Source organism: Strix uralensis, chromosome Z (genome assembly GCF_047716275.1).
Source record: "Strix uralensis isolate ZFMK-TIS-50842 chromosome Z, bStrUra1, whole genome shotgun sequence".
In the NCBI taxonomy this organism is placed as follows: Eukaryota; Metazoa; Chordata; class Aves; order Strigiformes; family Strigidae; genus Strix; species Strix uralensis.
Window position 1 is genome coordinate 30,843,729 of NC_134012.1, and position 25,494 is coordinate 30,869,222.

The following is a 25,494-nucleotide window of genomic DNA, read 5'->3' on the forward strand; positions in this document are numbered from 1 at the left end:
GAGAGGCTGTGCGTTGAGGTCTTGGCAAGGTTTTAGCAGTGTGGGGCTGCAGGGCCTGTGTGAGGAAAGGCCAGGAACTGCCCTGTGACAGACACAGCCGGTTTCAAAACAGATCCAGTGCAGGACATGGCTGAGACCATCAGCCAAGCTAGTGATGCCTTATGGAAAATGCTGCACAAGAAGGGTGTGATAGAGAGGAGTGAGGAAAAAATGTTGGAGAAACAACCCTGTAGATACAAACGTCAGTGAAGAAGGAGGGGAAGAGGTGCTCCAGGTACTGGAATGGATTGCATACTGGAATGCAACCTGTGAGGACCATGGTGAAGCAGGCTGACCCCCTCCCATGGAGGACCATGCTACCAGGGAGAAGTTATCTACACTGCAGCATGTTGAGGACCCCATTCCACAGCAGGTGAACATGCCCTGAAGGAAGCTGCAGCCCATGGAAAGCTCACACTGGAGCAGGTTTCTACAGGAACTGTGGCTACAGGGGACCCACACAGGAGCAGTCTTATCCTGAAGGACTCAAGCCTGTGGAGAGGAGCCACATTGGAGCAGTTTGTGAAGGACTGTATCACATGAGAGGGACTCCACACTGGAGCAGGGCAAAAGTGTAAGGAAGGAGCATCTGAGACGAAGTGTTATGAACTGACCTCAACTCCCAATCCCCATCCCCCTGTGCTACTTGACAGGGGAAGAGGTCAAAGAAATGGAAATGAAGTTAAGCCTGGGAAGAAGGTGGAGATGGGGCAGGGGGAGGTGTTTTAGTTTTTGTCTTTGTTTCTCACCATCCTACTCTATTTTTAGTTGGCAATAAATCAAATTAATTTTTCCCAAGTGAGTCTGTTTTGCCTGTGACAGTAACTGATGAGTGATCTCCCTGTCTGTATCTTGACCCATAAGCTTTCCCATCTTAATTTCTCTCCCTTAACGAAGGGAATTGACAGAGTGGCAGGGTCAGCATGTGGCAGACAACCAATGTCAACCCACCCTAAACGTAAATTCTGAGCAGGCCTACTATGTCATCACAGAAATACTTAAGCACAAAAATGGCAAAAACTTGCGTTAATCAGAATTTTCATATTGTCATGCCTGCCCTCTTCTAGTCTACATGCGTTAGACATGCATAACAAACTATTTCAGTATCATCACAGTAGTAGTTAAAGTAAAAAGTAGAACAAACTCACATGGAAAAGTTAAGCTCCTGAATCAACTTGATTCAGCTCCTAAATCAAGTTCAAGCTATCAAATTCCAGTAAATGCTTACCATTGTCTGGGTGATCTTTTTTGGGAACTTCCACATGTTCTGCAGACTCTGAAGATTTACAGCATACCTCTGCAAAAGAGTCTTTGCCAGAATCAACTTCACTTTCATCATTACTCCACAATTCTCCAGCAAATTTATCATGGTCTGGATGTCTTTTAAAGTCATCATAGTCCTTCTTCAATCTAGACCTTGAAAATAACAAAACTAACTTTACTAAAGAACCACACTTTTTTTAACATATTTTTATTTGTGTTTGCTGCCACACAAGAAGTTGATGTAGAGTTAATTGCCTCTGCCCTTCAAAAAATTTCAGGGTAGCTCTGTCTGCAAGTCTCTAAAACCCAGAAAATGTGAAGTGACAGTAACATGCCTTCCCTCACCAAAACTGAATTCTATGTCAGTAAGTCCTGTAACAATAGGGAAAAAGTTTGAGTCAAATATCACCATCACTGTTTTACCGCATCCACCTTCTGTTTCTTTCTTCATCTTGCATTGTGACAGATTTACCTGTATGGACTTGAGTATTAACTGTAACAAGTCTATTCTTTCCTCTGAAGGCAACCCAACTAAAGAATTATGTAAATCTCGTTTTTCCTAAATGCATCATGCTTTTGGCCCAGCTATGGGACTGTAATGTAACTTTCTCTGAGTAAACTTTCTTATCTCTGAGCCATTAGAACAGCTGCCACTATCATTTCCATAGGCTCACACTCCACTAAAGAATGTGCATATGATGGAAATGCATAGCTGCTTTACTCATTTGAACACTGTCCAGAAACACATCCACTTACCTTGATACTCCTGAACTGCTGCATATTTCCATTGTCCCTTCTTCTAACCATTGTTTAGATGAGATCTAGGGGGTATTTTACCGTACACACACAGTGAACTACAGGATTCAGCTGGTGGTAACCAACACAATATTCAGGAAGATTATTTAGCAATTGAATAAATAGATTACAGCAATTAGCACCTTGTGTGGAACAGAATCTAATAGTCTGGATCTAATCCCTATGACACTAGGAGTAAGACTGTAAATTTACCCATTCTTATGTGTTAAAGTAACAGTGACTGCAGCAATGACCTGATGCTCCCTAAGGGATGGAGAGGGAAGTCAAGCATGATGCCACATATGGTAGGGCATGAGCCTCACCAGCCAGGACACCTGAATGAGGGAGCAGGGCAGGCTTGGGTAACTGAGTTCAACTAAGAGCCCAGATTAATAGGCAAATTTCTGGTGCTGAGACAAGTCTGAGGTCAAGGTGGGAAGTCAGTTGACAAATTCAGTTCAGGATCAGGTCCAGTGATGGCTGCCAGGGTCAGGACCCAGTCAAGTGATTTCTGGGCAGGTCCACAGTGACAACACAGGTCCAAGGTCAGTCTGAGGGTCAGTCCAGGTTAGCAGGGCCCATGGCCAGGCACACAAACTGCTGTAGTTGAACTGGAAACTGGCATTCCTACGGCAGAGATTGAAGGCTGCAGAATGACCTGAAATGGGGATCCTGGGCCCATGGGCAGGTGATGTGAATGGAGGCCCAGGTGATACCTAATAGTTTACTCACAGTTTTGACACTCTCACTGAGAAGACAACCATGAAGTCTGTATGAGGATGTGGATGATACTCCAACTCTGTCATTATGTTTTTGAGTTTGAAGTCTAGGTGTGAAAGAACACTAGGGAACCACTACTGTACTAAAGTTTCTGGATGGGAATTCCCTTTTTTCTTCTGAGGAACTTCTGCTGTAGGGCCAAGTGAACAAATGTGATCAGTGGATACAAATAACCTTTCCTTTTAAACCTTGCTGCTATTCAAATACCATTCACCATCACACTCTGTCATTTTGAAAAAATTAGAAAGGGGAAGGAAAAAAAAAAAAAAGAATTTTCATCATAAAGAGTGCTCCTACTAATTTAAAACAACAAAAAAGTAAGTAAGGAAGACTCTTATTCCATACTGAGGTCTTGCACTGAAGGAAGCTCTGCCCAGCCCTTGACAACCTAGAAAGCAAACACTGTCCTTCAATTAGTAGATGTTAGTAGCTGGCTGAGACACCTGATAGACACTGCAACTGCAGCTAGACTTGTGGTGGTGCTGCTGTTTACAGCAGCATAAGCAATCTTTACTCAATTGCTTTTTCCCTTTCACATGACACCCTTCTTCATCACTGTCAGTGATGCTATACAGCTGCCTAGCAGCTGCATAATGAACCAGAACAAGACATTGATCTAGCCTCCCCCAACCCATCTCTCTTTCCTCCCCATGATTCATAAAGATTGTTTTTCAGCTGGAGCTGTTCCCCGTATACTATGTGTCTGTCCAAACAGTTACATCATGGGAATAACTAGGCTAGCATTGCTGAATAAACTAGGAGAAATATGAGTTAATCTCAGAAATTATCCTCCACGTCAAGTGCATGCTTCTCTAGCTACCAGCACACGTACATCCAAGACCTCAGCTACCCAGCTCCTGACTAAAATTTACTGATATTAGGCACACCGCATATATAGTACTTCTATGCACTTTACATGACAGTTCTACTTCTGTATTCTATAACCACATTTAACAAACAAGAACTAATGCGGGACACCAAACTATTCCATAGCAGAATTTACATAAAAGATAAAACTGGAAACCCCACATACTGGAAACAGAAATGCTTTCTAACTGTATTAGCATCTGCCACATTTCCAAAAAGAGTCTGAATTGCTAGACAGGAAGAAATGAACAGCTAAGGAAAATGAACAGAAACTTGAATAGAAAGGAATAGAAAAAAAGCAAAACTTGTACTTCAGTCCACTATTTAAAGCAAAATATTCGACAACATCCTAAATTTCCAAATATGGATTTTAATTCACACATGATATCCATAAAATGAGCTACTAAGGAACCAACTCTTCGTTCTGTTTACTGTCTTTGCTGTTATGTTGTTGTTTTTTTAAACACAGTACCTTTTACACTTTTCAGAATTAGATCTGCACCACTTAACTGGGTAATTTGCTTCCTTCACACTCAACATTTAAGCAGCTGCTTAACTTTACCTATCATCTGACACAGCATTCAAGCTTCTAATCATTACTCGCTTATTAAATGTCTAGGTGGCAGAACTAAGGCATGATTATAGCAACAGTTGTATGGCTAACAGACAACAATGGCACCAAGCTTCAAAACACAGTGATGATACAAAGGCAATATCCAATCTCTCCAGGATTTATAAGCTGGGTAGCATCTTCATTGCTACTAATACTTGCCCTTACTAGACTTAAATCAGACACCACTTCACTGATATTTCTCTGACTCACCTCATTCCAGAAGCATTTCAAATTTACAGGGTTACAAAGACCTCAAAACAATGTTAAGAACGGCTTTGTGGAGAATTCATTAACAACCAATTTAGGTAGCTTTAGACAGTAAGCAGACTGACAAAGTATTTTAAGCAGCCCTGGTCTGGTTTTCCAGATACAGGTTTTCAGCACCTCTTAACCAAATAAACAGCAATATAAATCCTAGCTGGATTGTGATACAACTATTGATAGGCACACTTAAGGATTCTAGAGCATTTTAGAGGAAAAAAATACTAGCGGGTTAAACTCAACTTTTATTTAGAGACAGTAATCCTGGAACATAAAATAATTCTTCCAACTAAAGCATTGTCAGTGCCCCACTCCTCTCCTGAAAGTATTTTAATTGACTTGAGAAGCCAACTTATTTGTTAGTTTTTAAAAGGTAGATTTTGTTCTGTGTTCCATCCCATGCACTATTGTTAATAAAAGAGCAGCTAATTACCTGTTTCTTTGAAACGCTTTCATTAGCTTTGGTTCCCATGGTAACAGTTCATTAAGCAGTCGTATCAAGGTACCATGCAATTCCTTTACTGCTTGCTTCCGGTGGTACCATCTTCCCTGCAAACGTAAATACCATTTATTTATCATTGCATTAGACCTGAATCTTGTTATATTGTATTAGTACTACAGTAACCCTGGTACACTAATACAGTATATGAGGAAAATAACTGGCAGAAAATATTAGTAAGTTTCACAGTTACATCTACACTTAACCTACATTAAGACATGATACTTCTACTTTTTTTTTATACTACTGAAAGATAATGTCCTAGTTAAAAAAGCAATACTGCAAGGATGTTAATTTTTTACAGGTCAAACTTAAAACTGAAGTAGAATCCTATGAACACACCATATGTTTAAAATTACCTGAATTAGTAACCTGCATAGGTAGTAATCTGTTCAGGTCAGGGAGACCATGTACGTACAATTTTAATAGTTAGAGATAAAATTTCTATAGAAAATCTTACCATATTCTCACTTAATATAAGTGATACAATTTATATTATTATTATTATTTGCAAAAACAATTTACTATGATTTTCAGGGATAAAAAACGACACAGTTTTTGCATTACATTTTTCTATTTTATTCAGTTCTATATAAATGTTTTTTAAAAGATAAGTTTTGCAAATTGGTCATTTATGAAGTAACAGACTATGCAGCACGGACAAGTTTTCTGACATAAAAGCTTTAAGCTTTTAACTCAAATGTATAACTAAAAATGTTTTTCTTTTCCAAACTGTTATATGTAAACTTATGATCTCCCATGAAGAATTCATGTTTTAATAAATCTGGAGAGGCTAAATGAACATGAAAGATATTGGGAAATGACAATTAGCATGTATATACATATATGCAGCACAACCATGGTGGCCAGAATGATACAGAACACATCTCTTAACACTCTTAGACATACCTTATAAGTATTTTTTCCCAAAACTTTATTCTCTAGTTTATTACATAAAAGACTGAAAAATGCATATATATGTAACAGCTACAAAAAGAGATGTGGTATACTCTAGTACTTCTGCCACTCTCTAATTCTGTGCATTTTATGTAAATGTGGATTTTCTCTCTTGACTTGTCAGAGAGAGTGTAAGACAGTAAAGATACTATGGTTCTGCAAGAAAAAGCAGCCAGGGAACGTATTTATTTCATACACATATTTAGCTTTTGATAGAGCTCATATCCTTCACAGCTTCCTGTGGTCCAGCACACCAAGAAATGTAGGGGAGTAAAAGACGGATAAAGCTTGACATGGCTGCTTTTCAGCAGTCTACAGTAGTAATTTTTCTATGGACTTTGGAATAATTCCTTTCTACACATTTCTCTCCAACGTACAGCAAGATCAGTCAGGCTGAATGCTTGTTTGAAGACCAGGTATGTATTTTTTACGGATAATCATTTACCTGTTACACAGCAACATGAATAGCTGCTTCTTCATTCTTCAATTAAAATTACAAAAGCAAAGAATTTAAATCGGAAACTATGCCACATTACCACATAATGGTTAGTGTTGCACACACAGACAAGCCAAAAAACTGCATTCTAATTTCCTTCATTTGTGGCCAGTGATATCTGCATATGTAATACACTGCAGCATGAAACCTGTCACTGAGCACTGCAACAGAAAACAGCCCTTTTGTATACTGTAGCCTACCAAGGCATTTGGTATCACCTCCTGATGTTAGCAGGCAACAGAATTGCTAAACACATGAAAGAATATTATGTGCACAGATTTATCTTTCTTGTAAGATATATAAAACATTTCAGTTTTGAAAGGATGAAGTTATATACTACACAGTATTGGTGGATTGTATCAAAATAAAAATCAAAATGGCAAAAATAAACAATGCCATTACTCTCAGGATATACAAATGCTGTACATGCATTTGATATAGCAAAGAATGGGATGTGTGAAAATGCAGTATTAGATACGAAAATTTACTACAGAGTAAAAACAACAATAAATTATTAATTTCTGAGACTCATTTATCTTTAAATAAGGCTAAGATCTCAGCTTAAATAGGAAAAAAGTGTATTTATGAGCCAGATAAATATCAACTGACCACTGAGTAAACTTTGAAGTGATAACTGTATCATGCATTGAATAGCCAGACACAAACAGAAGGGTTAGTCAAAAGCAGACTTCAAGACTTTACTGCCTTCATTAACACTTCAAAGTAGAACACATGCAAGTCACTTTTCTCCTTGCTTACAGAAATGAACAAAAAATAACCAATCCCCTGCTCCCCAAATTCTAGAGCTAGTTTTTAATAAAAAGAGCTAGTTTTTAAAAAAATAGTGTCCTCTGGATATAATCTCTGGAGAACTCCAAAATTGCTTCCAAATAATTTAAATGCAAACATTACAGCAACATAATTTTAAAAATGTAAATTAATTATTTCCCTGTATTCCAATTACTCATTTCTCTTACTGGTGTTGAGGAGCTGACAATAAACCTGTTAGTGGAAACATTCACAAATTTAAGCCATGAGAAGAATTTTCATTCCTCAGAAATAGTTAGGACAGAACAAATATGGGCCAAAAAAGACTGGGGGGAAAAAAAAAAATCCTTATCTTTTCAATTATTGTGGTTCAGTTGGTTTTCTGTGCAAACACGTAAGAATTCTGCAGTGTCCAGATGCTACACAAGTGATCTGCTATTTTTCCTTAAATACTAAAAAAGTGAAAAGGAAGGGATATAAAAAAGAGTCTATAACCATAAGACACATCACTACAAAATCTAGCATTACCTTTCCTATGCAATTTCATTCTCTAACAGTTTTGTATTTTTTCCAGGGGAAAAAAAAGGCAAATGAATAATTGATAAAGCTATGACTTAACTCCTTACTTCAGCATCACACAGCTGCCTACCAACTTCTATAGATAATAAACTTGACTTTACAAACATCTGTGTTGCAAACTCTTCTCAGCAATACCAAATGATGTAATGCAGGAGAAGAGCTGCAAACTGAAGCTTAGGATGTTTAGGCTGAGCCTTAGAAGGTGTATTTTGATCAGAAACATATGGCATTAGAGCAGGTTACACAGAGAAGCTGTTGAATCTCCATTCTTTCTTTCTTGTCTTCAGGACTTGGCTAGTCAGGTCATGGATGCATGCACTGACAACAGTCCTGCTTTGAGGTGGGGAGACCTTCAAATGTCCCTTTCAACCAATGACTGCAGGGTTCCTTACAACGACATAGACCTGATGCGTTAGGGTTTAACAAATAAATGGAATGCAACATCTAATGGCACAGAAGGAACTGACGACAGCAGAACAGCCATGACTGTTCCACTCAAAAGTAATCAAAATATAGCTGTTCAGGAAATTCCACAAGGAGTGGTTTAGCAGAACGGCAGGGTTAGTACAAAGGAATAGCTACTACATGCCATAGTTCAGTCCTCTCATCAACAAGGGGTCTGTAGAAATGGAGATCTAAATGTACTGCCTTCCGTTGTTTATGAAATCCATCAGAATTTTATTAGTAGACATGAACTAAAATTACCCAGCTATATCAACCCAGGACAGTAATTTAGAGGTAAAAACAGTCTTTCTCCATCACTGAAGAGCTTTTCTTAATAGATGTGTAAAGAAACTGTTCCCCTTCAATTTACTTGAATTAATTCTAAGTTTCATAAGAGCCTGCATTCCTAACTGATTATTTAAATAGAAATATCCAGTACCTAACTTAGGCACGTACTGAGTTATGTTCACATATGGTAATTCACATTCCCAGCACCACTGCTTCTATACCTTGCATCTGACTTCTAGAATCATAGAATCGTTCAGATTAGTAAAGACCTTTAAGATCAAGTCCAACTGTTAGCTAACACTGCCAAGTCCATCACTAAACCACGTCCCTAAGCGCCACATCTACACATCTTTTAAAAACCTCCAGGAATGGTGACGCAACCACTTTCCTGGGCAGCCTGTTCCAATGCTTAACAACCCCTTCCATGAAGAAATTTTTCCTAATATCCAATCTAAACCTTCCCTGACATAACTTGAGGCCGTTTCCTTTTGTCTTATTGCTTGTTACCTGGGAGAAGAGACCAACACCCACCTCGCTACAACCTCCTTTCAGGTAGTTGTAGAGAGCAGTAAGGTCTCCCCTGAGCCCCCTTTTCTCCAGGCTAAACAACTCCAGTTCCCTCAGCCACTCCCCATAAGACCTGTTCTCTAGACCCTTCACCAGCTTTGTTGCTCTTCTCTGGATACACTCCACCACCTCAATGTCTGCCTTGCAGTGAGGGGCCCCAAACTGAACACAGGAATCGAGGTGCGGCCTCACCAGTGCCCAGTACAGGGGTAAGATCAATTCACTGTCCCTGCTGGCCACGCTATTGCTGATACAAGCCAGGATGCCACTGGCCTTCTTGGCCACCTGGGCACACTGCTGGCTCTTATTCAGCTGGCAGTTGACCAACACCCCCAGGTCCTTTTCCACCGGGCAGCTTTCCAGCCACTCTTCCCCAAGCCTGTAGAGTTGTGTGGGGTTGTTTTGACCCAAGTGCAGAACCCGGCATTTGGTCTTGTTGAAACTCATACAATTGGCCTCAGTCCATCGCTCCAGCCTGTCCAGATCTCTCTGCAGAGCCTCCCTACCCTCAAGCACATCAACACTCCCACCCAACTTGGTGTTGTCTGCAAACTTACTGAGGGTGCACTCGATCCCCTCATCCAAATCACTGATAAAGACATTAAACAGACCTTAGTTGCCATCTTGTTCCAGGTAGTAACAAACAAACAGTATTTTCTTCTGGAAACACAATGTAAGGTATTAGCAACAAAACAAAAGAGAAAAAAGGCCTAGACAGAGGACAAGTATAAAATGTGACTTTCAGCTTGTCAGGTAAATTTAAAAAATGCAACCAGAATAAAAATACATTTTAGATATGTGCTGAATGCTTCCATATAAACATGGAGAGACATCCAACACATTGTCAGCTGAAAACTTACCTTTTAAGATAAGGTTTCTGACATCCAGAGCAGCCAGGAAATGCTCACTCCACTCTCCGTGATGCCCCAACATACTCTATTCTGGCATACTCATCATGGAACCCCAAAGCAGACTGGAGCCAGGATACGGATATATGAGGTAAGGACTGAACTTTATAGGGGAGTTTTTGTTTTGTTTTTAAATAAACACACACACAACCACAATATTATGCAGTTTTATAAGATTTTCTTTAATCTTTACTTTATATCCCAGGGACATAAGATAAAGAAAAGTAGAAATCTTATAAAACCATGCAATATTGTTGAAAGGGGTGGTGGTGGAGGGAGAAAACTTACCTTACCCTTAATAGGCCTGCTCCATTCTGCAGCGGGGTTCTGTGGTATGTGTGACATCACCAGTCTAGTGTTTTCTAGTGATGTCACACAGAGAGGGAGTTGGTGATCTGCAGCTGCTTTGGACATCAGATACCTAAAGAAAAGAGATCGATAACTTTTTCAATTCAGATATGGATTGATGTTGAAGTTCTTATTAACCAATTTATGGACCAAACACTAGAATTTCAGACACTTACTTCAACAGCAATTTCGACTGAATAAGAATGCATGATGAGATTATGTATTCATACTACACAAACTCATCTATAATTGAAAGTGTTTTCATTTTGAAAATGCTTAGAGTTATCTTCTACAGTAAAAGTCAATGAAAGTTAGTATCTTATATTTTACCTTCAGCAACATCATTCTTAATATTAAAGATATCTGTCAACAACTTGAAGACTGGGACTGAATATAGTCAGGAAGAACGAGCTGAGTGAATTTGTTTTATAATTTACTACATGACATCTCTTAGTTTTATCTTTGAGCATTTACTGGCAACTAATGAAAAGATTTATCAGTCCATCAGCCCTCAAACTTTTTTTTTTTTTGAAAAAAGACTTCAGCTCACACTTGCATGATCTAGATATCTGATCACACCAAGTTATACCCTAAAATGGTATCTCATACTCTCTCACTAAACACTGCAAACAAATGAAGTAAAAAAAAAAAAAGCAACAAAATTCTTGCTACCGAGAGTGTCTTTATCTCATGATTTAGTTCACTATTATGAAATTACTTTTCATTCAGTCATTTAGCCACATCTTCTAATTTTCTTTAGGCAAAATTACTACACTATCATCACTGCTTTGATTAATCCACATTTATTTTAAAGATATAAAACACAAAAACACAGGAGAGAGTTTATCAGCATGATCTTACTATCATTTTGAATTTAACTCAGAACAGTAAAATTAGCCAGCACTGAACTGTCACATTTTACTCTTCATTAGAAGAACTTCAAGATATTAACTTACACTTCTGTAACTCTTGAAGAAACTGGATGTATGTAGTATCTTAAACTATTTACAAAAACCCTGTGTCTTAAGCTGCTATAGATTCTACTTAACTCCCCTTCATATAGCTGAATTTTGCACCTTTTTAACTCTGGGTATACAAGTATTTCTCTTCAGCTGAACATCTTAAAATCAGCTGTTTTGTTATAACTGTGTGCTGACAGGAATGCTTTGGATAATTTTTTCAAAATAATATACTAACTGACCAAAATCCAAAGCACTGTGAAATGTTCTGAATATACAGTAGTATTTCTAAGACAAAAACGTTCCAGATTAAATGTATGAGTACATATCCATATCTTTGATGCAGAATCCACACTTTCACATTTGGAACTGTAGAAAGGTACATAATAAAAGAGGCTTAAGGAAAGCTTCTTAGGACACATTTATTGGAGGGTTAGCCACATAAGGAAAGGCATGGAAGATCATGGGAAGCTAAGACAAAATAGTTGTAAAAAAACCAGACAATATAGACAGAAAAAGAGATACTGGAGAAGCTAAGAAAAACTGAAGACTGGGTCAAAAATACTGAAAGCTAATGAGATAAGCAGAAGACAGAAATACCAGAGAAGGAAGAGTAATTACTGTGATGAAGATTTCAAAATCTGAAGCCTAAAATTGGCTTTATTCACTCATATTATACAACTAATAGCTGGTTGGATTTCCAAAAGCTCCATATGCTCAATCTCTCCTCAGAAGCACAGGAAACCGCATGAATGTAAATGTGTATATTTCAGACACAAAATTTAACATTTTGGGCTCCTATCAGTATTTTTAAAAGATGTAGGCAAGCCAGAGAGAAGCAATAACATACTATTTGGAAGTGACTAATGTACAAATCAAGTTTTTGGGATAAAGAATGAAAAAAATAGTATGTTAGATACATTAAATATGAAGATGCATAGTAACACAGAACTTAATCTGAAATTAAAATAAAATGTTTCAGCTTCAAGCAGGTCTATTAAAATTCTGTTATCCTAAATATTTATTGGAATAAGGATCCCTTCATCTGCCATTTAAACCTTCAAATGTGTGTGCAAACACAGATTTCTCACACTATAATAGTACCATTTGCATGTACATTTATGTAAATATAGTAATACAGATGAAAACAAGTATAACTGAAAACTTTTTACATGTCAAAATCTCAAGCATGGTACATATTTCACTGCGGAGCTGGGGAAGAGACCAGGAGGAGGTAGGAATGAGGGGAAGAAAGTCCACCTCCCGCTAAAACATGAAGAAGATTTAACCCAGTAATAATTATGTTTCCACAAGGCCAAAATGTGAAGACACAGTAAGCTTTTCCACTTCATTGTTTGTAAAGTTGATGTCTGATTCACTAAAATCTAGTGCCCTAATTAAAGTCCTAATCTATTTTTGATGGTTACATGAATTTCTGCTGACCATTCCTGGGAAATCCCTGTACAGTCTTGTCTAAACACAGTTTCCCTACCGAACATTTTCAAATGTATGGCAATATTTTCCATTTCTTTACCATACACAGAGGAAATATTTTATAAACTTCTATTTAGTAAAGCAGTCATTTTGCATTATTTTTGCCATATATTAGCTGTGAAGTGTAGCAAGTCAACAAAAAACCCAGAAAACAGTCTCTTCTCTTAGTTCAGATACTTCCATTTCCTATGAACAAATTTAACAGCAGCCTGTTCAGAATTTCAAAATAACCAGACACAGCAAATACTATGTTCCTGGCCCAATGTATTCCTTTGGATAACCTCAGTATCCTACAAATTAATTTAGTCAGAGGTTCTAAATATTTCTGACCTGAAACCATGCGTTTTTAAATCTGAATTTTCAGGTGCACTTTGAAATACGTATTTCTACAGGTGACACAGCCCTAGTGCTGCAGAAAACCTCAGTTTGCTTTCCGCCCTTGACTCACCTGTTTAAAAGATATATCCAGTCTCAAGATAGACAAAGACATTCACCTGTCTTGGGAAGTACAACTGTCTAATTGAAACTTTCAGGAACAACATTAGAAGATGGCAGAAACCAAAACCTTTAATAAGGAAGTTTTTCCTTTTTTACTAAGTCAAGAACATCAGTGTGTTACACACATTTGCAAAATAATAAAACTTTCAATGCATTTTCTCCAAACCCTAATTAGTTGTGAACTTGGCTGGTGTCCTTTGACTAAGTAATTCTCCTTCCCCTCACCTTTGTCTGACTTTTCTCTCCCTGTAGGGAGAGTTTGGTCTCCTTCTCAGGAAGGTACTGCCCTTTATTCATTTCAACCTTATCAACTCAACTGTGGGAATCCTGGGCTCCAGCCTCCCTTCTCACTCCTCCAACAGCTATGCACTTACCAATCAGACTTGCAGGGAATGATTCAAATCCAATGGCACTAGCAAAATAAAGTCTTGCATTCCAGTAAACAAGGAATCTTCCATGTTTATGTTCTCTCCAAGACAATCTATGCTTTAACATAATCAGGACAGGGTCTAGAATTAACTGTCCTTGTGAAAACCCTCTTCATTTTACAATAAACATGCTTACTACAAAGACAGCTTGCAAAATGACATCTGCAAAAAAGCCCAGAGTTCATTATCTGATACAAGTATCTGCAATCCTGTCAGTTTCATACTACACGATGGCAAGAAGAGATTTAAAAAAAAAATCAAGTTCTGCTGTGATACGCAACAGTTAAATACATACAACTGATCTACAGAATACCTTAATTAACAGTTTCACACAAAAAACCAATTACTTCAGATCACAAGAGAAGCTGATTATCTGAAAGTCAGTGAAGAGATTTCCATTCACTCTGCAACTTCCACTGATTTTACCTGACATAGAAGACAACAGGGAAAAATGAGATCCAAAATGTCAGAAACTGATACTTGTTATCTTGCATACTGATTAGGATAGAAGGTGCTACTTTGCCATCTCTTCTCATAAAATAAATTTCATATAGTAGACAGATCCTTTATGTTATGCTAAATATACTGGCAAAATGCTTCACCACCATGTATGTTTGTCATAATTATTTTCTCATCAATACTGCTGCAAGCAGATTTTTAAGTGGAATTAGGCTACTTTGCATGTCTTGATCAATTTGCTAGTTACAGAAAATTGGTAAGAGCTCACATTCAACTGAACTGTCATGCTCACATATACAATCTAAATTCTGAAACATGAGGTAAAAATGCAATAAAATCTCAATAGAGTTTTCAGCCAATATGTTCTACTTCAGATTTATAATTGTCTGCTGACTGCATGTAACTTCCCCCATGTCAGTATTAGCAACAAACCAAATATTTTTACTAGAATCAAATTCTTGTTACTGTGAATTTTTTCTATTAATTCCATTTTTGCTCTTATTTTTAGTCATCCTTTCAAAATGAAAGGATGTCACGTCATATGTCCTAAGGAACATATCAAAGCTAGGAGACATTCTAACTTAGATATTCCTTAGGGAGCCACCCTCCATCCTTTCACTAGACACTGCGCAGAGAATTAAGACTCAAGTCCTTCAAGTTCCCTTTCTGCACCTCCCACTTTCTGATTTCCAGTCAGGCACTCAAAGAAATAGTAAATCTGACTAACTTATTATCTCCTCTTCCTCTTGCAATGTAGTAGGTGGTAAGGAAAGGAACTGCTTGTTAGCTGAAGGGATAGACTTTTTAGAGCACCCCTGATTGTAATATCACATACAACTTCACCTGCCACAAAATGTCACTTTCCCTGTCAAAAGCAGTCCCACTTTCTTTTGCCCCCAGATGCTCATTCCTGTCCTTACAATGACCCCTCAAACTGTGGCATAACACAAGTACAGGTATTTGTGCAACTGCATGATAAATTGCTCTAGAAAACTGATCTGGGTTACACACACCTCAGCAGCAGTAAAAATACAGTTAGGTTTATCAAAGACTAACTCTCTCACCATGCAGCTGAACAGAGAATTTTGCCACACTGTCTCATGGGGTGGCACAGAAAATATAAGCTGCCAGAGACACAGACAGTAGGAACGATTTATTTGGCAGCAGTTTTGGCTTATGTCTGTTGAAAACATATGCGAAATTGAAGTCTCACTTCAGAACTGTGGCTAGAGTTCCAAGGGTGAAGCAGGCCAGGAAGAGGTAATACTGAGTTGAACTTCTGTTTAAAATTAAAGAACTGAGGTTAAATTTCATTTTTCTCTCTAAACATTTATGACAAACTGGCACTAAGGCAAATCTCGTAATTGTTAAAACAAATTCACCAGTAATCAAGAAAAAGTGCATGACTTTTAAAATGGAAAAGTATTACTCATAGCTAATTCAAAAGACAATACAGGTGTACAAAAGAGCACAGAACCAAACTGTTTTAATCAACTAAACAGTGAAAATCCTTTCTATCAGGTTTAGTACTTCATCATTGTAGAAGAAACTGGTAGCAATGCCTACACTTAAAACTACCCGTGGCCTTCCATTACATAACCCTGTTCGAATTTGCTTTTAAATTGCCAAACAAAACTTGTGTGGGCTGAAAATCTCTCATGTCATTTGTTGGCTCGAGCTGATGTTCTGAAAAGTGTCAGATACAACTTGTCCAACTACAAAAAATGTGGGAAAACAGTAAGTTTACTCATGTTATAGAAGTCTTACAGCTCAGCTTTCATTACAGACTCCAGTACTTCCAAGTTCTGGAGAAGGAATTCCTTTTACATACTCTAGAATGGTCTCCTAGGAAACAAACGGAAGTTAGGACTAAGAAAAAGATTATACTTATAATATGTGTTAGTATTTAACATAAATTTAAAGATTGCCTTGAGGGTTTCTCCCAGTAGTATGTGCTAACAACCACTAAAACTGGAATTACTGAGCAGGTTAGTCACAAAGAAGAAAGATTCCTATGGTTTCACCTAGGCCACTATTGCAAACAAAAATCAATAAAGTTACCATGAAGTAGTAAGAATACCACCATCTTTAGGTCAAAACAAGAAAGAAGTCCATGAACAGCATCAAAATAATACCATCATATTAAAATAAGCTTTCACATTGGGTCAAATTTCCATCATCAAATTAGAACAACGTTTTACTTAACAGACTAGGAACTTCAGAAAAGCAGAAACATACTTTATTCAGTATGCTTCTGAAACTGCTTCTGTCATTTGTGCCAGAGCTGAAGAATGAAAATCTTAATTTCCTCCAGTTTTTAAGGTATCTAACCTAATTACACATGGTGTTAGACATCAGAAATCAAATTCTAATGACTTTTCTTGCAAAGTGAAACCTCATTTCAGCAAGTCAAGTTTATGGACTATTCATCTGATTTAAGATCTTTCCATTTGTATTTTTTAAAAGTGAGTATGAAATTTGCCTGATAATTATTTTTCAAAAATCAATACTTCACATTACTGTTTCCTTATAATGACTTCTTCAGCAATTAATCCTAGCCTTTTTTCTTTACATAAAGTTTCTAACACAAGTGTTTAGAGACCCAGAATCATGATCCAACAGATCTATATAAGCACACAGATTGTCCTTACCTCACAACTTCTGAATGCTGAATGAGTTGTATCTTAACTCCCCTGTACTTAAGTGTTTGTTTTAAGACGGTGCGACTAGAACTAAACATAGTATTCCTGCTGAAGTCATGCAACTTATTTACATAATGACATTATCAGATTTCAGTTCAAAGAGCAATTATGACATATTTAGCATTTGTCTACCCTTGAAGAAGTCTTGTGGTATGGTTTTACTAGTAGACCAAAAGTCTTACCTACACTAAGATCACTGAAATGCTGATGTGTACTCTCATTTTGGCTTTTTCTTCTATTGTTGACCTAGCCTTTCTGATAACCTCTTGACACTCTTACCATAAAACCAATTTGCAAGTTAGCAACTACAACATAATTTCAAATTAACTCTGTTTTTATTCCTTTGGTTATTTTAACAACCATTATGCTAAGTGTCTGCACTGAAATTTGTCTTCCAGAATCCTAATTTATATTGCCCCTCACATATCTCTCTCCCCTATTTAAATAATTTAAGAGTAAATTGTTTCTGCATCAGATTAAAGACATTCACAGAAATTATCAGCCTAACTTCTAAGGTATAGAAAAAGCAACATTTTAAAATACTACTATTCACAGAAATGCCAACCAAAGGTTTAATAAACAAAACTGCAATGAAAAAGAGTAATAAGAAAAGCTGGCTATAGAAGGCCATTTAAATGAGTACTATTCATGTATTTAAAACCATACACCATCTTGATGAGGATCACTGCCTCCTACAAAATGCCAAACGTTGGGATTCTCTTGTCCAACCGTTATACTTTTGAAGTTTTCAGCTGCACAGACTGAGTGATCCAGTGTACACCCGTAAAATTCGTATCTCAATCTGGTATCAAAAGCCAGACAGCATGCTTTCCTGTACAACCTACTTGAATAAAAATGAAACAAAGCCAATTTTAATAACGTACTTGCAAACAAAAGGAGTTAGGAATCCTGATATGCAACATAAGAGTCAGCTCACAAGAAGATCTGATCAGCACTGCATAGGCAGATATAAGAACTCTATCCTGTAACTGCTTGTTGTGCAAGAGTTTGTCCTCAGGGAAGAATGGTCACATGTTTAATAGAAATTAACTACTCCTAAGGTATTACCACTATCCACATTTTATTTTGGCAGTGAAAAGTGTTAACACAGTTATTGAATTTACTTATCATAAAACCACTGTGAACAGAGCACTATATACAGAAAAGATTACAGTCTCCAGGTATGAACCTTATAAGGCTTCATGCAGTTACTGAACAGGCATTAAATCTTCAGTTGACAGGCCTCAGCAAATAATTGGCACCGTTTTATACAAGAGAAAGCTTTTAATGTCACATACCGATTTCTTTTTAATGTCCTCCAGATCTTTGAGTTCATTCTCAATCTTTGTGATTAATTCCCTGAGTTCATCAAGATTAGTGCAAATAAGCTAAAAAACAAATGAACAAACACTTGGTAATGTGGGACTTGGAAAATGTACAATGAAGTTAAGTAAAATCTATAAGCACGTGGTATTACTTAGTGCCACCATTTAATTTTTATTTTCTTATAGCATTTTTAGATGTAAAAAAAAAAAAAAAGGACCTTTTGAAAAGAAGAAAATCTAATAAAATACTTCACTCTTCAGACATAAACCATACCTCTGCCTGTAAGCTTCCATTTCAAAATGTAGGTATTTTCTTAAAAATTCTGTGAATAACAACTACCAACTTTGTCTCAAGTATAGTAATGAGTTGGAACAGGTTTGAGTGTCAAACAACTCTTTGGTGACTTTAAGTGTACTACCTCTGGACTATGCTGTCGATATAACATAATTACACTTTTTCTGTTAAAACTTTTTCCTGAACATAACTTTATACATTTATACAGAGTATTCCTGAAAGATAACCTAGCCATGTACTAAATCTACCTACATCTATGTTTTGAAAAAGTATTATATTCTTCCTATTCCTGTCTTTAGAAAACAGCTTTTTACACTTTTCCTTTCAGAATATGGATGCTATTTTCTTGAAAAAAATCGAACAAAAGTAATCTGTATGTTTAACCTTACCATCATTTAGGACAATTAAAGACTTAATGAACTGGAATATGTCAGGTTCTTTCAGGTTATCATAATGTTAAGACTTCCTTCTTTCTGAACAACCTTAGATGGAAATGTTTTCATTACTACTGAAAACATGTTGAAATAATTTAAGAAAATCAAATCCGCACAGAAAAAAAACCACAAAAATGCTTTTATCATACAACTGCAAATTTTTAATTTTTTTCCCAAATCAGCAATTCATAACTATATTTTTACTTCACTTACACATGAAGTTCTAGATTTGCAGCAAAATCATATAAAAACCCCTTTGTTTCACTATTAAAATATAAAACTGATACTTTCAGCAAAATACATAAATTTCAGAAACCTCTAACACATAGATGCCATTATTTGCATAACACTTGTGTACATCTGAGAGCACTGGATAATCAGAGTGACTAAAACTGAAGTTTACAGTGTTCACGTTTATCAAATTTAAAATAGCAAATGAATAAACAAATTAGCACTGTCTTGCTGTAGACAATGTATGTAAAATTAACTTGCAAACGGTTTCTCTCTTAACCCAGAAAATAGTATTACTACCATTATATTGGCTTTTCTTTTCCCATCTGGCCTGCAAAGAAATTTATGATACTATATTATTATACAAAAAGGTGCAAGTTTGTCACATCAACCCTTGACAGAAGTCCGTAAAAGCATGGATAAAGACTTTCCCTACACAATTATAATCCACTCCTTTGATTATATACCTGACAATTCAGTTTTAAAATGTTATCACTGCTTTTTATTTTCTCCTACGAGACATGTTTAATTCAGCGTACCATGGATCAAAGATAAAGCAGAACTATGAACCAAAGAAAGATACTGTCTTCATTTGCTAGAAGTGGGTGAATTTCTCTCTAGGAACTCACTTCTAGAAAGATAAGAGTCTGCAAGGAGGATGATTTCACTATTGTTAGTTGAATGGTGTCCTGGAAATATCAACTCTATCTTTCACTCTAAAAAGCTCGTACATGTCATCAGACAATTCATGCAGACAAACTTTTCACAGGTCCCAGTCCTGTCCCACATTTTCAGAACAGTCACTTGAGACACAAGGATCTGATTTGATGAACTGTTAGTGTGTACCAATCCAAACTATGTCAATGGAAAAAACAATGCAAATATATAAAGTTTAGTTGTCTTGGGGTTGGAGGTGACAGGGAAGAGTAATCAAAACTCTAAGTTCCAATTTTCATCAGAAGAGGTGTACATTTGAAGTTAATATCTATCTGTGTGTCAGTTATCGACTGGCAAACAAGGAAGGTAACAGCGGCTCAGCTTAGAGGATTTACTGTCAAAATGAGTTTAGTATGTAAAATACTCCTATACTGTACTGAAAACCACTACAAAAAGGTTCAAGAAGAAATTTATATTTCTTCATTTCACCACAGGATTTAAGATGAGGTACTAAAGATGCACACTGATTGGGAAGAAGCTATTTCTGAAACTTGTCTCACCTGGTTAACATGTCCCATCTTACAGAATGAACCCAGCATTTCAAAGGAAAGATGAAAAGATAAAAAGTGTAGTGTATTTTGTATGGTCATTTTGATATGGAATCTAGCTGCTATTTCTCGTAATGAGACTCTAATGTATGTTTCAGTGTTCTTTGTTCATGGTTGTTAACTGACTGAACTTATCAATTCAATTTTCTGTAAACAGTACTGCCTTTCTAGATTGTTTTGTATGTTCTAACAGGTAAGTTAATGTGAAGGCAAAAAGAAAGGTATTCATGTTACATCTAATCATTCTGTCACATTCCAATAGTTCACTGGTAGTTTCACATACTGCTCTTGAAGAACATGCCTTCTAGTCACCTGTCATGAGAAAAAGAATCTGAAGAGAAAAAAAAATGTCTCCTTTACGACTTTTCGAAGTGGAATATTAGTCCCTACTCTCTAGAACACTACATGGTGGCTTAAAGATTCAGGTTGTAAATATTTCCATTAACGTCCAAGTCATGTAATTAGTTATGTACATGCTAACTACCACACAGACATTTCCACATCAGGCACAGTACTTCCTACATATCGTCTTAATTTTCATAGGCGATAAGCATCCTGTTTTTCAGTTGAATACAATGGAGGCCTCAGGTACTCAGTATTCCAGTAAATTTTCAAGTTTGGTGTTCAACTTTCCCATTAGGATACAATCTCAGATCTCAGTAATCTCTCAAAGACCCTCACTGACTGCTAGAACTTCAAGGAGGAAAGACAGGAAAACTCCTCTGAGTTCTGCAAAGAAAGACAGGGGGACCAAGATCTATTCCGGCTTGGGACTCTCCTGTGATCCTTTTCTCAGAATTTATAAATGAACTGTTTATCGTTACAAAAAGACTACCTCATCTGTGGATCTATTCATAACTACAAACCTAGTGTACTCACCAGATCACTGATGCCCCCCTCCTGGCCCCGCTTAACTTCAGCCAATCTTTTACGTAATATTTACTCACTTCAGTGGGGTCTTGTGCTTAAACTTCAGGTTATCCATGTAATGATTATAAATTATACTTTTATTTCCTATGAACCTGCTCTTTTACTGATGCTATCTCCATGTGGAAAATGTCCTGATAGCCCCCTTTCAAGATCTGTATTTAATATAGACCATAGCTGATTAAATTGAAACTGTTAAGACACAGCTAAACAGAAAAGCTGAAGTTAGCCCAGTTCCTTAAAATGTGTGCATTCCTTTTTAGCTTAGTTATAGTACATGTAGGTCTATATAGCTACATGTGTATATATGTGAGGGGAAAGGAGGAAAGGCTGAGACAAAGCACTTGTTACCAAACCTAAACGTACTTTGTAACTGGAAAAGAAACCCCAGAAAACCACATTAGTGTCCCTTCTGTACAGCAATATAATTACTGTCATTTCTTTAAAATATTAATGAGCAACAGTAATAATAACCCTGGAACCCAGAATTTCTTTTAAAAGGAAATACGCAACAGCCAACTAACTCATGATCTATGAACCTGTAAACTCACTCCTCAAATAATTTTCAAAATATTAAAAACAGGACATGTTTTTTATGTCTTTTTGTTTGGTAAAGAGAATTAAATTCGCATCTGCTTTTGTTTTGAGTTTGTTTTGTTTTGTTGCTTGTGGGTTTGTTTTTTTGTTGTTGTTTTTGTTTTGTGGTTTTTTGGGTGTTTTTTTTTGTTTTGCCCTTTTTTTTTTTTTAAAGCAGCCTTGAGCTAAGAAATCAATATAAGGTCTGAAATGACATATAAGGAAGGAGTGACGTTCACCAACCTATGCTTTTACTGCTTTGTCCATGACATTCAATCTATGATAGAGAGCAGAAAATCTGCGCAGTATGTTTCCTCAAAAGGTTGTTTAAAAATGGCATAAATGTTAGGATTAAGTAGTACAATTATCTCCTGAATTTTTTTGTTAATAATTGATTTTAATGTATAATTTGGGTCACTGCTCATACTAGAAGATTTATTAATACTCATTTTCTCAGTTCTAATGCCGTTATGATTTTCAGGTAAAGCATCTATACGTAAGTACAGGATCTAGTCTTTAAAAAAAAAAAAAGCCTTATGGCTTTTTTTTTTTTTTTAATTTGTAGGCTGCAGGCACATAAAACATCTTAATTTTCATTTATTTACTTTCTTTCCAAAAGAACTGATGCTTAGATATGAATAACAATATCCCTATTTATACCCTCCCTGGCATACCTCACAGGACCTGTATACACTCAAGCTACCTTACCAAATACTTGAAAAATATACTCTCACCTTCAAACAGTTAAATAATGTCATTAAGCTTAGTCATTCATGTATGTGGAGCAGAGTACCTTGAAGCATACTCTACTAGGCTCTAAATGTTTTAGCAGCATTCTAAATATGAATGTTTTAATATTTATTTGCAAATACTTCTAGCAGTCATACCAGTCCTGCCTGTCCTCTTGAAAAAGGCAGGTTACATTGTTAAAAAGTCCGCTAATAAGATTAAACTGCCAGTACTAACTGATCTTAGCTTCACCTAAAACAGAGATAAAGCCTAGGTTTGATCAAAAGAGTCAGAATTGTTTTGTTACATTTTAATTAAGATTCTACATAGGTAATCGTAATAATGTTAATTTTACGCTTAGATAGATATGTCAACATACGGTTTGCCTTGGTTAGATAAAAAGTTGGGCTAAATTTTAGATAATGTTTTAGACAGACTACTTAAAATGCAGTAGTTTAATACTGTAAAAAACTGATTTCTAACCTAACTCTGTGCATCCATGGCATGCAGGTAATGTGCTGGGAAAACATAAAATTTTTAGACACTGTACATATTTTTTGGAGCAGCTAGGAAACATTTTAGCCACTGCCATTAGAATATAGACAGAAGTCAGTGTACACTTAAATATCAGTCTTTTCTCAATATCAACTGTTTCTAACCCATTTTATCACTAGAAATTCTACTCGCTCCACCTGAAATACATCATCATCATGGAATAAATTGATTCAGTGTGAGGGTTTTAGAGAGCAGTCATGATTTAATGTGGGTCTACTGCTCAGAATAGCACAGATAATTTTCTAAAAAAAATAATTTATGGGCAAAGGAGAACAATCCAAGCAAGCATGCATATATAAATTGTTATTTAGAACTGAAGTACTGTAAAACTTCTATTACAGTACCATAAAAACACATTATCATAATTAGCATTCTTTTCTTAGTACTCTCTGTTCTAAAGGTCATGTGCAGATAAGGGGTAAAAATAAGATGAGCACAGGAACCTACAAATTTTTTGCAAGTCCTTCAGTAAACCAAGCTACATTTCAATTCAAGGACCACAGTGTCATACCTCATACAAAATCCAAGTAATTTTGTCCCAGACAATTATATCTACCTTAAAATTCCATGAACAACAACTCATTTTTACAGGTTTTGTCCTGTAATAGGTTTATCTGGGATATTAAACAGTACTGTGAAACTTTGTGTATGCTGCACATAATAAAAAACGCTAAAACATCCTCTATCAAGAAAAGGTGAAACGCACTGTTAAAAGTACTATCAAATTAAACCTTCTGAACTAGAAGGAAATTCACCTTTGATTAGGATTTCCAAGGTCTATCAGAAACTAAAGGATTTATTTTACAAACATTCAGATTTCAAGTGCTTAAAACAAAAAATAAAATAATTTACCTGAAATTCTGGTATGGTAGACTTTGTGACACCTTTCCTCTTCCTTGTGATTGCTTTTTTAGATACCGATTTTTTTCCTTGTAAGATTAAAAGAGAAAAGCTTCATAATGCTGTTTGTCGTACTTCATTAGTAAAACCAAATTACATACAGACTTGAAAGTTAAACTATAACTAACAGATGGCTGACAGAAAGTCACATAAACACGATGAATCAGAACTAGATTCAGCAAAAGCAAACATTAAACAAGTATCTGTGGTGTATGGCAGTCTTGGGGGGTGGGCAGAGGGGAGGAAGAAGGGAAAGAAAAACCCACTATAATATACCACCCAAAAATTTAAGTCATAAAAGAAACATTCACACCACTGTTCTGAAAGGAGTGAAATCCAGAACTTACACCACAAACTTAAGAAATACAGCATCTTACCTGCAAGACTTGTTCTCTGATACTGTAAAGTGAACCACACATTAGGGTCTGGGACCTTATCTGTATCTTATATAAAAAAGGCCCTCAAAGCACAAGCAATATCTGGAAATCCCCAAATGAACATGCTGAAGTTACCAATGAAATCACACTACTAATTTATTTTTTCTGGCCGGGGCAAAACCTAACATTTTACAAGAAAGCAAACACCTTCCTGTAACACCCTTCACACTTAACTGTGCTATATAAGAACACAGATGTAACTGAAAACCTCCTTGAAGTAAGGCAAGTGGCTCTACTGCCTACAGTATCAGGGTTCAAAAAATCACATACATTTCTCAAATCAAGTAGTTATGGCACCAAGCCAAATATGCAAGATAATGGAGTTCTTATATGGTTATTTCTACATTCACATGGTAAATTGAAACAAGCTCACTCTGACCTGGTCATTCAGACCAAAACCGTCACTCTAAGATTATCGCTGTGCTCACATTCAGCAGTCCTAGACCATAATTAAAAACCTTAAAAAAAATTTTAATTTAAAAAATTATACAAAGTATGTGGAATTTGTTGTCAAGCAGAATCATTACAGGCACTTAGTAATAACACAAATACAGGCAGATTTGATATTAATGAAAATACTGGCAGGAATTGCATTTATGTATTTTTCCTAATAGATTCTTGCTTGTGTGTGCAAATGCCTATATACATATACATACACCTATTCTTAGATGCCTAAGCTTCTATATTTTCAGTTTATTACACTATCTTATTTTCAGTTTGTTACACTGTGAGTTTCCTGAACATCTTACCTGAATGTGAAATAAAACACACTTAAGGGACCATGCACAGGGATCAAAGGATCAAGATT

At 36.3% G+C, this 25,494-nt stretch overlaps 1 protein-coding gene across 3 annotated transcripts in view; it reads right to left on the minus strand.

Annotated features, from left to right (window-relative positions):
- The window catches only part of BRD10 (bromodomain containing 10), a 55,643-nt gene that overhangs the window by 5,305 nt on the left and 24,844 nt on the right, over positions 1-25,494 (minus strand). For all 3 annotated transcript variants that reach the window (XM_074855857.1, XM_074855858.1, XM_074855859.1), the window contains 4 exons: positions 24,202-24,278; positions 18,311-18,400; positions 5,052-5,167; positions 1,268-1,455 (listed from right to left, as the gene is read on the minus strand). In XM_074855857.1, coding sequence (XP_074711958.1) covers positions 1,268-1,455; positions 5,052-5,167; positions 18,311-18,400; positions 24,202-24,278 — 471 coding nt within the window. The remainder of the gene's footprint in view (positions 1-1,267; positions 1,456-5,051; positions 5,168-18,310; positions 18,401-24,201; positions 24,279-25,494) is intronic.